We start from the raw sequence: 15,456 nt of genomic DNA on the forward strand, positions 1-15,456 counted from the left end.
CGGATGGATGCAGTCGTGTGTGAGACAAGTTCGTCGGTACCGCATAAGTTCAAGTTGCGTGGAGCGCGCAGCTCGCTCCCGACCAATGGGAAGTAGTCCTTTGTGAGGAAACTCCGCCTGTTTTGTACAGCAGAGACCCAGCCAGCGCAGGGAGTTCGGAGAGAGAGGACAAGATGGAGTTTTGTTTTTCCCCGTTTTTCTGTCCCTCTTTTTTGGGGACACCATGAATTTTGAAAGACAAGACAAGGGATTCGTCTCTTTTGAGTGGATTAGAACACGAATGGCGTGGTTGCGTTGGTTTAGCTGGATGATGGATTCGTTACGGCAAAAAAAGTTTTAACTTGATCTTTTCTCCCGGATCTGCGGACTCGCTCACAATGGAGCTGAGATTGAGGGGACGCTCTTCAGTGTGGTGCGTGCTCTGGCTCTGGCTCTGGCTCACTCTGCCGTACCTCTTGTGCGCGTCTTTGGAGCTCAGGTACTCCGTAATGGAGGAGCAGGGACCCGGTACTTTTGTTGGAGACATAGCTAAGGATTTGTCATTAAGCACACATGGAATTACAGAGAGAAAATTACGGCTCGTATCGGAATCTAACGCCAAATATTTTGAGGTAAAACCCGCTAGCGGTGCCTTAGTTATTAGAGAGACAATTGACAGGGAACGAATGTGTGGATTAAGTTTAACGTGTTCTTTGCACCTTCAAGTCGTTCTGGAGAACCCTTTGGTATTTGGTAGCGTTTTTGTGGAAATTGTGGATGTGAATGACAATGCGCCACAGTTTCCAGCTCGCAATACAACGCTGGAGATCTCTGAAGCGGTAGTTCCAGGCACGCGATTCCGCCTGGAGAGCGCGCAAGACCCCGATGTGGGCACTAATTCGCTGCGCACGTACCATCTTGCAACGAATGACTTCTTTGCTTTAAAAGTGGAGACGAAAAGCGACGGCAGTAAATTTCCAGAGCTCGTTCTAGAAAAAGCTCTGGACCGTGAGACACAAGCTACATTCCGCCTGTTGCTCACGGCAGTAGACGGGGGACAGCCAGAGAGATCAGGGACAACCCTTTTACTAATTAAAATTCTGGACGTGAATGACAACGCGCCTGTGTTCGACGAGCCCGTGAAAAGAGTCAGTCTCTTAGAAAATTCCCCTCCAGGAACGCTCGTGACAAAACTGAATGCCTCTGATGCGGATCAGAGTTTGAATGGAGAAATATCATTTTTATTCAGTAAGTATACACCCGACAGTATACTCAAACTTTTCAGCGTGGACTCCAAAACCGGAGAAATCCGTGTCACTGGCGACGTAGACTTTGAAACAGCCAGTGTTTATGACATTACCGTGCAGGCAAGGGACGGCGGTACTCCCGCCATGGAAGGCTCGTGCAACATCAAAGTGGAGGTAACGGATGTCAACGACAACACGCCGGAGGTGACGTTAACATCCCTTGTCAGTCCAATTAGAGAGGATGCAGAACCAGGTACAGTGGTGGCGCTGATTAGCGCCAAAGACTTAGACTCTGGCAAAAACGGTGAGGTGACGTTAAAAGTATCACCCGGGCTACCTTTTAAATTGAAATCAGCTTTCGGTGAGCATTACACGCTCATCACCGATGGTCTTTTGGACAGGGAGACGGTTGCTGAGTACACTGTCATTGTCACAGCAACAGACTCTGGCTTACCCCCGCTGTCCTCCCAAAAGACTTTTGTGGTCAGTCTGTCTGATGTAAATGACAATGCCCCAGTTTTCTCTCAGTCTTCCTACTCTGTGGATATAATGGAGAATAATGACCCTAGTACATCAATAGTAACTGTGTCAGCTACTGATCCAGACTCAGGCGAAAACGCTCAGATTTCCTACTCTATCCTGGACTCCACTGTCAATGGCAGCCCATTATCATCCTATGTCTACATTAACCCAGAAAATGGAAATATTTTCACTATGCGTTCACTAGACTATGAGCAGATTAAAATGTTTAAGATTGAGGTGCAAGTTCGAGATGCAGGAAAACCCCCCCGGAGCTCCAATGTTACAGTCCATGTCTTCCTTGTTGATCAGAATGACAATCCACCTACCATCCTTTACCCTGCCCACTCTGATGACACGGGGCTCCAGCTAACTGTTCCAAAATCTGCCCCCATTGGCCATTTTGTGACAAAGATCGTGGGTGTGGATCCTGACAGTGGCCATAACGCTTGGCTCTTCTACAACATAGTGTCTGACAATGACGATGCAACAGCATTCCGCATTGGCACACACACCGGTGAACTCCGCACAGCGAGGAAACTTGGCGAGGATGAAGGGGCTGATCAAAGTTACAATTTTGTTGTGGTTGTGCATGACAATGGGAAGCCTGCACGTTCCACCAGTGTCTCTGTCACAGTGTCTGTGGAAGACAAGGACGCTGACACATCCTCAGACTTCCGGAAAACTCCGTTCTCCCGGAAGAGTGGCGGGATGTCAGATGTGACCTTGTACTTGATAGTTTCACTGGCCTGTGTGACTGCCGTCTGTCTTCTCACAGCCATTGTCGTGGTAGTTCGCTGTTTGAGACATAAGGGAGAATCCACCTGTTGTTACTCCAGAAAAGGCCTCCGCTCCAGATACAACTACCAGCAGCGCTCCCACAAGGATCTTCACCTCCAGCTGAATACGGATGGACCCATCAGATACATGGAGGTGGTAGGGGGTCCCCAAGAGCCACATACACGAACATACAGACCATGTTACTCCACCATTTCCAGCAGAAGTGACTTTGTATTTGTAAAAACACCTGTCCTAAGCCACAACAACACACTAAACATGACCCTGACCCGGAAACAGTTACTGAACTCAGCCAATGAGGTGAGGATTCATTCCACATGGCCTGCTCTTGTGGCCAGCCTTCTGTATTCAGAATGATTATAATCACTGTTCTCTGTGATGGAGGTCCTAAGTATGTGAAGTGCAGTGTGTCTTGATGTTACAGCCTGTCGGTTCTCTGCCGTAGAATGCAGCGAAAGTAAAGCTCCAATTTTTCTTTCTCTCTTTCCTGTCCTCTGCTTTTTTATTTTTTCTCCGTATTCTCATATCATATTCTCATACGAAGTGCTAGGAAGCTGTTTATATAAGCTGTCCAGTGTAAGAATGACACATTTTTGTCATATGGCTGAAGGAAAGGAAATGGAATCTCTCTGAAAATACAGCAACAATTGCTCTTCATCAACAGACTGGGAAAGATCTAATGAAACACGTGGAGAGAGCAGATATGGTGGGAGCGGGAGAGACAAAGTGCATAGTGGTATAAAAGCAAGAGATTTAGTAGGAGTGAGGTAGATGGTCGACAGAGAAATGGATGGCAGATGGTGGTGAAGAGAAGGGAAACAGGAAGAAATTAAGTTTGAGAAGTGAATGTGGAAAGGATGGTGAGAGAGAGCAGAGGAAGAAGGGAGGGGAGAGAACGATGAGGGAGGAGAGAAAGAAAGTAACGCCTGGATAACAGGACTCCAGAGGTCATTCACTGACCTATGACTTCCTGTTGTGCCCTTAGCACAAGGCAATTGGTTCCAGAAGCGTTGGTCACATGGCCTTGTCTGTGTGCATTTGTCTGAGCTCAGGTTCATCCCATAGTGACTCACCATGACAGCAATGACTGAGACTTCCTGTTGTATAATTTCTTAGGTGGACAACTTCATGTTGTCCTTTCACTGAACTTTTCGACCAAATTAATATTAATGGGTAAAAATACATGGATAAAAAAATAATGTGTGTGTATGTATGTAAGTATGTGTGTGTGTGTATATATATATATATATATATATATATATATATATATATATATATTTACTTGTCATGAAGATTTTGTAGTAGTATATTTATTTGACAAGTATATTATGGAAGCACACCATTGATAATGTGCAGTTATAGATGGTTACAATGGGCTTTTAAGTTGAAATTAATATTGGCAAATGTTTCAAATCTGTCAGTATAATATAATAATCTGTGTAAACAGTACAGTCACCAGTGAGGCTCACGTACACACACACACTGTTTTGTTTGACATATGTAAGAAAGTGAAGTCGGTGTAGTGTTTTCCACATGCACTCAGCCCTGTTTAGCTCCCCTCTATGTGATTTTAGAGCCCTGAACTCTCTGTTGTTATCGGTCCAATTTCTAAGTCAATGTGTCTTTTCATGACCTCATACAGCAGTGTTTGTGTTTAAAGTTGCTTGCGTTCTGGAGTGGCTCTCTCTCGTGGTAATGTTTTTGAATCGAGCAGGTTTTAGAGCTATAAACAGAGAGTTTTGTTTTTTTTTTTTTAATGCGTGTGCTTGGTTTGGATTGCAGACAATGTTTATATCAGGTTTCTGGAAGAGCAAGAAGATCCTTAGAGTTAGAGATTTTCTTTTTTGCCTCTCTCGCTTTCTGTGTTTCTGTTATACTCTGAGCCCATCTCTTGTGTTAACCCCATGGGAGTCCAGTTGGCCCATGTGTGGCAGGGCAACCATCTGTCTGCGCTGGCGTGACACGAGCATTGTGGGATTGGGCGGTGGTTCATGTGGGGCTGAGAGTGAAATGATTGCTGTAGATTAGACTGCGAGCTGCTCGACTCCTTTATGTTCTCATCTTTGTCACTCTCCACTGCTTCTGCCACACACTTCTCTTACCCCTAGACCAAAAAAACAAAAAACCAAAAACCCTGTTGTACCTCACCTCATTTTCTTCAGAGAATGCGTTAACACTTCTGTCCGTTCAACTATTTCATTCCCAGAATAGCTCAGCCACCTGCTTCCTCTGTTTTTTGTTTTTTTTGTTTGTTTGTTTGTTTTTTCCCGCTGTGTCTGTGTGTGTTTTTTCAGGGTCAGGAACATCAAGTGTGTGATAGATTAACCTGTATAAGAGAAATTCTGAGCAATGTTGATCCGATGTGTTGGCAGCGGCATTGGCTGCACTGATTGTAAGTCGCTTTGGTAAAAAGCATCTGCCAAATAACTAAATTGTAAATTGTAATTGTAAATTGGCTGGTCTGTGAGAGACTATGGGACGCAAGCGGGGCTTTTGAATGCTAATAATGAGACTAAGCTGTGTTCTGTGGAGTCATTAGTTTAGCTTGTAACACAATGTAATAGAGACCTCAAGGCTTTGAGTTTTGGGTAAACATCCCAAGGCTTTTCTTTGCCAGATATAGAGGATGGGATGTAGCCCTGCCTAGTTGACTCTCTGTGTGTGTGTGTGTGTGTGTGTGTGTGTTCATGCAGATGTTTTTGGCGGGAAGGCCACATATCCTGTTTCCTCCATTCACAAAATGGAACTTGGCTCTGAAACAGTTAACTAACTCCCTATTGATTTACTGAACTGGAGAAAAGGGCTGGTTAACACACAGTGTGTGTGTGTCTGTTTCAGAGAGATGAAGCCCAGATGTAGCTCTGAAACGATTAGCGGCACTATTCACTGATCCTCATATCCATGTTCATCTGTGTGCCAGAGCACTGCATTAGACTTACACTTATAACACATCTTTATACCCTCTACCACTATAACACTAACACTCCATTTAAAACACACACCACATTATCTACACCCAGAGGAAGTAATCAGTAAGGCAGATGACATTTGCACACTTTCTCTCTCTCTCTCTCTCTCTCTCTCTCTCTCTCTCTCTCTCTCTCTCTCTCATACATACATATATATATATATATATATATATATATATATATATATATATATATATATGAGAGAGAGAGAGAGAGAGAGAGAGAGAGAGAGAGAGAGGTGTGTGTGTGTGTGTGTGTTAGTGTACAGCAGTGTTGGTTTCAACCAGCAGGGTGTGCATTATAGATGTGATTGTGTGTGTGACAGATTTAAAGATTAGAGGACTACCTTCTCCAGAATTCCCATACTCAGACATACTGTCTTTACCTCTTTGATTTTTAATGAGGCTGTCCCAGTGTAAGAACACCAGTCGTGAAACTGTAGAGTACTGGAGTGAAATGTTCTCCCCATTTTCCATGCATTGGCAACAGAGGGGGTATGACCCTGTCCATAACCTTGATGACAGATAACCTAATTGCATAGGGGGGAAGAAGAATACGCAGTGATTTGTCTTTTACTTTATCACTGTCATGGAACGCAGAACTCCAGAAATGTGTGCAGCACTCCAGAAATGTGCAGAAGTACATCATTCTCAGAAAGATAACAGCATAGGGAGAGGATCGTGTGTGCGTGTGTGTGCATGCATGTATGTTGTTTTTGCTAAAATTTGCCGACTTATGTGATGCTGGTCAGCCTTGTGTGTGTACAGCTCTGTCACACACACACACACACACACACACACACCGGTGGAGAGAGAGAGAGAGTGAGAGAGACTGCACTGTCCTTCACCTATTTGACAAACAGCTGCTGTTGTCAGAGTGTTATTTAGTACACACTTGCCATGAAAGAGGGATCGTGAGTATTATTTTGACCTAAAACACAGAGAGGCAGGGTAGGAAACAACTTTGTATTGCTGTGGAAACAATATCAGGGCATTGACATGTACCCTCATACACTGTGTATGGTGTTACACTGTTTATCTGTAGCTGTCCCAATCATAGTACCAGTGTGTGTGTGTGTGTGTGTGTGTGTGTGTGTGTGTGTGTGTATGTGTGTGTGTGTGTGTTTGTGTGTGAGGAAGAGAGGGAGGGGGATGGGGATGAGGGGGTTAACATAAGACTAAATGTTTCTGTTATATAGGATATGCTTTTGAGTGTTGGAATATGTTGAACTAGCATTACAGTGACGTTAGTAGTGTGTGATGCAGTTATACTGATGGTTACTGCATTGACAGGGAGTGCTCTGAAGTAATAGGTTCACTGAGCTTCTGTGTACTTGTGTATTTGTGCGTGTGTATTTTTGTGTGTATTTGTGCGTGCGTGCCTGCGTGCGTTTGTATTTGTGTGTCGGGAGTGGATGTTTGGTGATGGTCTTTGCTGTAAACGTATAAGTCTAAATTTAATGCAGATATGTAGGATGTGTGTGTGAGTAGTGTAAATCTGCGTGTAAATAAGACATATGGAGCAGTTAATGGGAGATATGTTTGGAGCTTGTTAATAATTCAGTACACCCCCAGCTCCCATCCTATTGAACTCTTCACTAAATGAGGACTGTCGAACTGGACTGGTGCCAGGAGTCCATTCACCGGCTCACCACACTGCCAGAGAGCAGGAACAAAAAACAAACAGATGAGATGGAGGAGGGAATCTTTTATCTCTCCCAAAACAGCTAATTCTCTGTCCTCTTTTACACGTATAGGCTTTCCTCCATGTTGCGTTTTCTTTTTTTTTTTCTTGAAATTTGAAAAATCTAAAATTCCACACATAAGATTTGTTTATTTTTTAAACATGAAATCTAAGAACGCTCTTTCTGTTGTAAATAACAACAATTGCTAGTTTGTTCCATGGAAGACGTCTCAGTCACTCAATTAGAGCAGGTCATTAATAGCGATTTTCCCAACAGTTGGTACTTGTTTTGACGTGCTCTCAGACAGAGCAGCCTTTGTTTAGTTATCTGCTCTTATGTCCATCTTTAAAGCCGTATCTGCCACACTCAGCCTACGGTTTTAAGTCACGGGGTTACAGTGTTAAGAGCTCTCTTTCTGTGTGTGTGTGTGTGTGTGTGTGTGTGTGTGTGTGTGTGTGTGTGTGTGTGTGGAGGCATATTTCTTTTGTTTTGTCTTTTTGTCTTTTTTTATTTTTTTAAATCAGACTGCACACATGCTTTGATGTGCTTTTTCACAAGACGGAAACATTAAACTTTCACTCTGTTGGATACTGCTTCTATAGAAAACAAATATGCTATGCCTCTCCCTTGTCTTACGTAACCTTGTTTATCTGCTTTGCTTCTCATTTAGCTTTCTTGTGGTTTTTGTTAAATGAACTGCGTGATTACGCTCCATCACCCAGACAAATGAGTAAGGGAAGAGTGATGTCATGGAGGAGGCGGTGGAATATGAAATTTAAGATCAGATTAAGGGAAGAGTGATGTCATTGAGGAGGCGGTGGAATATGAAATTTAAGATCAGATTAAGGGAAGAGTGATGTCATGGAGGAAGCTGTAGAATCTGATTCGAGTTCTCAAACAATGTTTGGCTTCATTGGAATAAAGTCAAAATTTTTGCTTCCAGTGCAGTGGCTACTTCCTCAAGATATTTAGCATGTCCTTTCCTTTAGTCATTAAGGTCCTAAAGTCAGCTTCTTACACATGGCCTCATTACAACGACACCCGGAACTAAATGGCCACCACCTATTGTGGGGCATGTATCATCATCCAAAGCTCCCTCCTTTAGTTTCAGACTCTATGGCAGAGAGGATGTGGCTTCCAGGATGGATGGGCAGATGTATGCATCCCTGGGAAGGAACACACACTTAATGTTTCCTTTTTTTGTTCTTTCTCTCTCTCTATAGCAAAAACCACCCAACACTGACTGGAGATTCACTCAGAACCAGAGACCGGGACCCAGCGGGTGAGTAATGTGTTTTTGGTACACACACAGTCCCACAGTGTGACACACACACAGTCATCACCATGAATCACACAGGGAGAATTATGTAAAGAGTCTCTTTAAGGTTCTGTTGGATGTGTAAAAATAAGAAAGGAAAGGAGAGAGCAGACAGAAGATGATGTATAAATAGAGGTCTGTTATGTATGTGAGTGATTCAGGAGCTCTATCTCTCTTTCTCCCGAGGAGTATGAACGTAATACTAATGCTTCTGCTAGTGAAGGGATTTAATCATGACTGAGAGCACATAATCGAATAGGTTGGTCAGTGATGAATAGTTGAGAACACTTGATATGCTGCTCTTAGTCAGCGGCAGTGAAAATAAAAGAGAGAAAGAGAGGCAACAAAAGACGAACAAGCGTCTTATTTCAGGCTGTACTCACTTCAACGAAATGGCTTCCACTGCGAAAATCCCCTCCCCCCCAACTGCTGAAAGAGAGAGAGAGAGATAGAGAGGGAGTTGTGAAAAGAGTAAGAGTTATGTTCATGTTACATCCACTCATACAGGCATAATCAGTTGGAATGTTAAAGAGAACAGCTATTGGTCCTTTTCATATGACTGACAGAAAATCACAGCTTTTCTATCCAATAGTTGGTTGTTGGGAGGAAAGAGGCATAGGGAGCCAGTAGTTTCTCATTTTGTGAAGTGTTTGGCTCATCCTGCATGCCAGCTTGTTCCAGCGATCTGTAACTTCGCAACTGTTTCCACAACACACTCTCATGCACACATTACAAAACGCATTCTATGAGGTCTTTTGTAGAGGAAAAAAAAAACACTTTGGAGGAAATTCAGTTTAGCTGTAAAAAAGTCTATGTGGATGTCTGAACTGGTAGACTTTATTACGGAGAACAGAACTGTTTGATTATGTGTTTAGCAGAAACTTCTAGAAACAGTCCCAGTATGTTCATGCACATTGGCATAATGATGCTCTATGTTTCAGTCACAACAAGTTCCTGTACACAGAGCTAAGATGGACCCCACCACAGAGGCTGAGGTATAGGAGTGTAGGTAGATGGGATTGTTTGTAGGCTGTCTGTAGATTTCCTTTATCCAGTTTCCCTCCTTTGGGCTAGTGTTGCTGTTACTTTTGTGTGTGTGTGTGTGTGTGTGTGTGTGTGTGTGCTATAAAGGCTTTAGAGCTTTGTGGTGTCACCCTAAGGATGCTTACACACTTTAATTAGATGCGCAAGTAGGTTTTTGTGACTGTGTGCTTAAGTGCTCTAGTTTTTAGTAGTAATTTTTAAGTTATTTTTTTGTTGTTGTTTTACACTGAAAAGAATCACTTCAACTATAGTCTGTTAGGCTTGTTCACACTCTAATGGTTAGTGAAGTGTTAGTTGTTTGATTCTGACTTTTTGCCTCATTGATAGCTGACTGTAAACTCTTAAGTATTAAACACAAACTCCTTCTGACCACAGGAAACGACTCCCAACTGTAAGTAAGTGATAATCTTTACCACAGGATGTGATGTGGCCTGTCTGAGTGTCGAGAAAGGCTAATTAGGGTTAAGTGAGACATCTTATCTTTTTGGACCAGATAGTGTAGTAAACAGGGTTCTGAGAACAGTTCTGATCTGTGCTCTGTCCCAGTGGAGTCTGGATTTAATCAAGGCGCTTAGTCCCTGGATCTGTCCCTTCTTTCCTCTTTTTCTCCCTCTCTTTTGGCACAGTGGATTATTTCTGCCTTTCAAAGCTTGGTGGGCAAAAAAATTGGCATCCTACCATCGTTCTGCACAGTTTCTTCTCTGTCTTTCTTTCTTTCTTTCTTTCTTTCTTTCTCCATATGGTGTGGTCCTACCATCTTTCTTTCTCTCTCTCTCTCTCTCTTTCTTTCTTTCTTACCAGATGGGGTGGTTAATTCTCTCTCTCTCTCTCCCTCTCTCTCTCCCTCTCTCTCTCTCTCTCTCTCTGTTTTATGGCCTTTGGCCCTTCATAAGACAGGAAGCAAGACCTCTTGACATCCCAACATCCTCTCACCCCCTTTTGTGTGTCTGTGTGTGTCTGCTTATATTTGTGCGTGCATGTGAGTGTGCATGTGATTGCACATATGTGTGTGCGTGCGTGAGGTGTGTACGTGAAATGTTCATATACACTGTTCTGTGTAGGTCCCACAGTAAGGGTCAAACCCATTTTTGTCCTTTGAGAAAACACTCAACTTCTGCTACTGCTGTTATTCCACCGCTCAGACACCAGGGATGCAGTGCTACTTCTAGTGGCGTAGTCAGAATTAGGAAAAACATGACTTCCCAAAGGCACAAAGAGTCTGGCAGGACTGGAAGTATTTTAGGTCTCCAAGTGTGTGTTTTTTTGTTCTTTGATACCTTAATTAAAACGCTGTACACAGAGGAAATGAGTTTTATCACTCTTCTGATTTTAATTAATCTGCTTTGTTTTCGCCCCAGGTACACATAGCAACTGTAGTGATATCAAACTGTTACTGTGTGTTTGATGGGAAAATTAGCAGCATAGACAGGTCAACGGGACTTTTCCTGTCTGTAAACTGGGGAAGGACCAGTAATAATTGTTGTTTGCCCACAGCTCTATGCCCTATGTTTGTGTGTGTGTGTGTGTGTGTGTGTTTTTGAGTAATTAAGGGAACATTACATTAGGGAAATCAAGACAACTTTTGCTTTTCTTCTCCACACGTGCAGATTATAGCTTTTAAAAGCAAGCCTTTGAAAACAAATATAATACAGATGGAAAAGCTGAGTTTGTGCGTGTGTGTTTCACTTTAAGGCAGCTGTTACTCCTCAGAGTCTGATCTCCTTAATTTTCCACTAGAGCTAAAGAATGGTTTAGGGCAGCATAACAGACAAATAAAAGTAAGTGTGTGTGTGTGTGTGTGTGTGTGTGTGTGTGTGTTTGTATGTGTCTATGTGCGTGCATATCAGAATATTATCGTTACTTGTTGATAAACTAAATTATAATAAAAGCACATCGAAGAAATCTTACTCACTCCTGTTCTGCTGCAGGTGACCTGCTGACACACATACAGGCTTGTAAGAATAAAACAACCCCTCTTTAGAAACTCTTGTATGTAGCTTCTGGCTATGGTACATAGTCAGATAACTTTCCAGAACTATGAACTAGGGCTGGGCGATTAATTGAATTTTATTCTCAGTTACAATTTTGGCTCACAACGTTTATGGTAAGAATATAATCGAGATAAAATGATTATTGTGGCATATTATTTATACATCTATATCTATCTATCTCTGTCTGTCCATACATTTTTTGATATATAATTTGTTTTTCAGTTGAGTTATATTTAAAGTTCAAGAATATCCACTGTTAAAAGACAAGTTTTTTTAAAAGTTCAGCAAATCCACGATATTTCCAAAGTCAGTGTGTAATCGTGTTAAATAATAGTGATCTCAATATTGACAAGAATAATCGTGATTATGATTTTTCCCATAATCGAGCAGCCCTATTATGAACACAGAAATGAATGTTACAGAACACAGAAACGAGCATTTCTGTGTTCACACAGTCACACCCACACACGTACATACACACTCCCTCAGGAGCACAAAATGGCTGTCACGATGCTGACTCCTCCCCCTCCTCTCTCTCACAGGGCAGCTGCCAGCCCTGAGGTTGCTGTTGGAACAGGACCCTGGCCCAACCCCCCAACAGAGGCCGAACAGCTCCAGGCTCTGATGGCTGCAGCCAACGGTGAGAATCACTCATTTTCTTATGTTCTCTCTCTTTCTCTCCCCCACACAGACTCACACACATACATGGAAACCATTTTTCCATTGGTTCCTCTTATTTCTCTTCCTGTTCTTATATATGTTTACTGCATCCATACTGGACCCTGAGCTGTAAGCTGGGTAAACATAGTCCTGTAAACATAGTCTAACATTTTTCCATCATTTACCTCTCTCTCTCTCTCTTTTGTCATGGTTTTGGTTCTGACCTGATTGATTTTGCTTTTAGGACAAAGTGGCTGTAGACAAACTCATTGATAAAGCTGGCACTATGCTTATCAGTGTTCCTGTGTCTGACCAAACACACACACACACACACACACACACCACTTAATGCTGGCTATAGAGGAAACGTTCCAGTCATGAGCCCTGTAAGAATACACCAGCTTTCCTCTGATGTATGTGTGTGTATGTTTAATGTCATAACATTACACAGACATGAGTTTATACTGCACACTACTTTATACTCCATCCATGGCCATTAAAAATAGAGGTCCAAAAGGCATGCAGAGAAACACGTGGATGCCCGCTCACGCTGATGCGTACACCCACTGATGGAAAATAAACAGCTCAAATTTAATCAAAGAGCAGTCTTTGACGTCACCTTCTCCCTCCATTTCTCTCTCTTTCTCTTCCCCCCCCCTATTCTCTCTTCATTTCCTCTGCTGCAGTGACAACACACACACAAAGAGACAGTGAAGGATTTTGACTTATCTCTGGCAAACACACACATATACACACACAAAACATATGGATGCACAAGAACAGAGTGAATCATTTCTGGGCAGAATGTGTGAACACACACACGCACACGCAAACACACACACACATAAATAGAGGGAGAGAGAGAGAGAGAGAGAGGACTGTTGGTACTGAATGATTCTTGCCAGATAATGTGTTGTCATTATTTCCATTATTGTTGTCGTAAGGCTCTCTCTGTTTCTCCTCTCGACCTCAGCTATCTTCCCTTTCCTGCCTTTCCTGGATCTACCACTCATACAAAACAGGTTCTGAAGTTTTCCATTAGTACATGAGCCAGAAAAAGAGAAAAAAAAATTGGAAAGACACAGAGAGTTTCAGCCCAAAGAAATGGTGGTCCTTTAACAGAATAATGAAAGAAAGAGAGCATATGGTGCACAGTGGAGCATTTTTCAGAGAGGAAACTGGGCTCAGAATAAATGTTAAGCTTTTTTTCAGCGTAGTTAGGAGGACAGCAGTAATGCTAGGTATCGTTGGAGGCTGTTTTCTGGACTGCTGTGTGGAGGAGGGGATGTGAATGACTCCCTGGCTCTGCAATGCAGGGGAGAGAAAGTCAGATCCAAACACTATGTCATCACAGTACCCTCATCAGTGAGAGAACATGCACAACACATACACACACAAACACACACACACACACACACACACACACACACACACACACACACACACATATACATATGTGTGTGTGTGTGTGTGTATATATATATATACACACACACACATACACAAACATAACAGATATGTATGCAAACATGCATTTTTACCCTCTTTTTTTCTCTCTCTCTTTCCCTCTCTCTCTCCCCTTCTAACACACACACACAGAAAGTTGAATGTGTGAATAATTATGTTTAACTGAGGACACATTTCTTTTTTCTGAGTCTTGTTTACTCTTTTCTGCTCTTTCAGTTCTGGTGACGTACACACAGAAGCTAATCTCTCTTTCTCTCTCTTTCTCTCTCTCTCTCTCTCTCTCTCTCTCTCTCTCTCCAGAGGTGAGTGAGGCAACAAACACTCTTGGTCCAGGCACAATGGGTCTCAGTACCCGTTACAGTCCCCAGTTCACCCTGCAGCACGTTCCCGATTATCGGCAGAACGTCTATATCCCGGGCAGCACCGCCACCCTGACCGCCAACCCCCAGCAACCCCAACAAGCCCTGCCCCCTCCCCAGCCCTCCGCCGCTCAGCCCGAGCCCCCCAAGGCCAGCCAGACTCCGGCCAGTAAGAAGAAGTCCACCAAGAAAGAGAAAAAATAGAGAAAGCGAGGGACAGGCGGAGGAATTTAGAGAGAGGTAAAAGGGGAGAAGTGTAGGGGGTTTGGGAGTGGCTCAAAGGTGGGTGTATTTTGACACTGAAATTTTGGGAGAATTTTATTTTTCATTTCATGTGAAAAAATTGAGACTGGGGTGAAAAAAAAAAACAAAACCCTTTTTGTGTGACAAGGTGTGCCCTTCCCTGAGATCTCGGTTTTGTTTTGTTTTGTCTGTTTTATCTGTCTTTTTTTTTTTTTTTTTTTTTTAAAGAAATTTTGAGAATGTGTAAACCCCACCACTTTAGCTAGCTATTGGAATCCTGCTATTGCAGTTTTGGTATAGTCCTCAAACTGACTACAACTGTTATGAAGAATCGTTTTCAGAAAGACGTTCTTTTTGAATTTAAAAATCTGTTTGAATGTTTCTGAGGTCTAAAGAGTAAATTCAAAGGCTGGTTTCTAGGTTCTGTGATTTTTCTCTTTTGGTATATATTTCAAGAGGAAGAGTAATTTTTGAATATATTAAGTCAAGTAGGTATAACATAGTTCCTCATAATGGTCCTACTAAACTTCTTCATTTTGATGTCTGGGGGAAGGACATGGCTGTGGTGGTTGTTTGATGATGATGATGATGATGATGATGAGGTGATGAAGATTACAGAACTGATAAATTGCTTGGATATTTTTTTCCTTCAAAATACTGTGTCCTGCATCACAACTCTCTGACTTTGGCCAGTGAGGGAGCGTTATAATGTTTGTAATATTGTTTGATGTGTATTTTTTTTTCTTTGTTTTTAAAAGAATCTGAAATATAGATTCTCGTTGTTGTGCCTAGAAAACCACTAATGGAATTCCCACAAAATGTCATGGTTCAACTTTTGAGAATCTTTGCTGTAGCTCAAAAGAATATTAATACTTCACAGGCAACTTTTTTTTTTTTTTGCATGTTACATTTTCTAGATAAAACAGACTTTTAAAGTTTAAAAGAAACTACACTTTGCCTGACAGGAAACGTTAGCCAAGATAGGCAGATGGTCATAACACCTCTGAAACCTACCTTACGTAAAAATCAGTGTGCATTATTCACACCGTTCTAATGTAATGAAATGTTCAGTGCATAGTTAGGCTTCAGACTTTATATTTTTTATGGCCTGGTGTGTAATATTACACATGTTCTTTGAGCATGAATCCTCATATCAGATAGTGAACCAAACTGGAGCA

General features: G+C 42.3%; 1 protein-coding gene across 2 annotated transcripts; it reads left to right on the forward strand.

The window, feature by feature from the left end:
- The first annotated feature begins 179 nt into the window (after positions 1 to 179).
- Positions 180 to 14,433, forward strand: pcdh1g32 (protocadherin 1 gamma 32). Of its 2 annotated transcripts, XM_030794382.1 has the most exons (5): positions 180 to 2,843; positions 4,255 to 4,257; positions 8,420 to 8,478; positions 12,092 to 12,189; positions 13,977 to 14,433. In XM_030794382.1, exons 1-5 carry the CDS (start codon positions 378 to 380, stop codon positions 14,237 to 14,239), a joined length of 2,889 nt encoding a protein of 962 aa, XP_030650242.1. In that variant the 5' UTR covers positions 180 to 377; the 3' UTR covers positions 14,240 to 14,433. The 2 variants fall into 2 exon arrangements, with proteins under 2 accessions (XP_030650242.1, XP_030650241.1); XM_030794381.1 differs by lacking the exon at positions 4,255 to 4,257.
- The last annotated feature ends 1,023 nt before the right edge of the window (positions 14,434 to 15,456 follow it).

The sequence above is a fragment of the Chanos chanos genome, chromosome 2, assembly GCF_902362185.1.
Source record: "Chanos chanos chromosome 2, fChaCha1.1, whole genome shotgun sequence".
NCBI classification, from domain to species: Eukaryota; Metazoa; Chordata; class Actinopteri; order Gonorynchiformes; family Chanidae; genus Chanos; species Chanos chanos.

Excerpts from the sequence above, each read along its gene's own strand:
- pcdh1g32 (XM_030794382.1), top strand. The coding sequence starts at position 378 with ATGGAGCTGAGATTGAGGGGACGCTCTTCAGTGTGGTGCGTGCTCTGG. Across the intron at positions 8,479-12,091 it reads CAGAGACCGGGACCCAGCGG|GGCAGCTGCCAGCCCTGAGG; the intron begins GTGAGTAATGTG and ends TCTCTCTCACAG. Across the intron at positions 12,190-13,976 it reads TCTGATGGCTGCAGCCAACG|AGGTGAGTGAGGCAACAAAC; the intron begins GTGAGAATCACT and ends CTCTCTCTCCAG.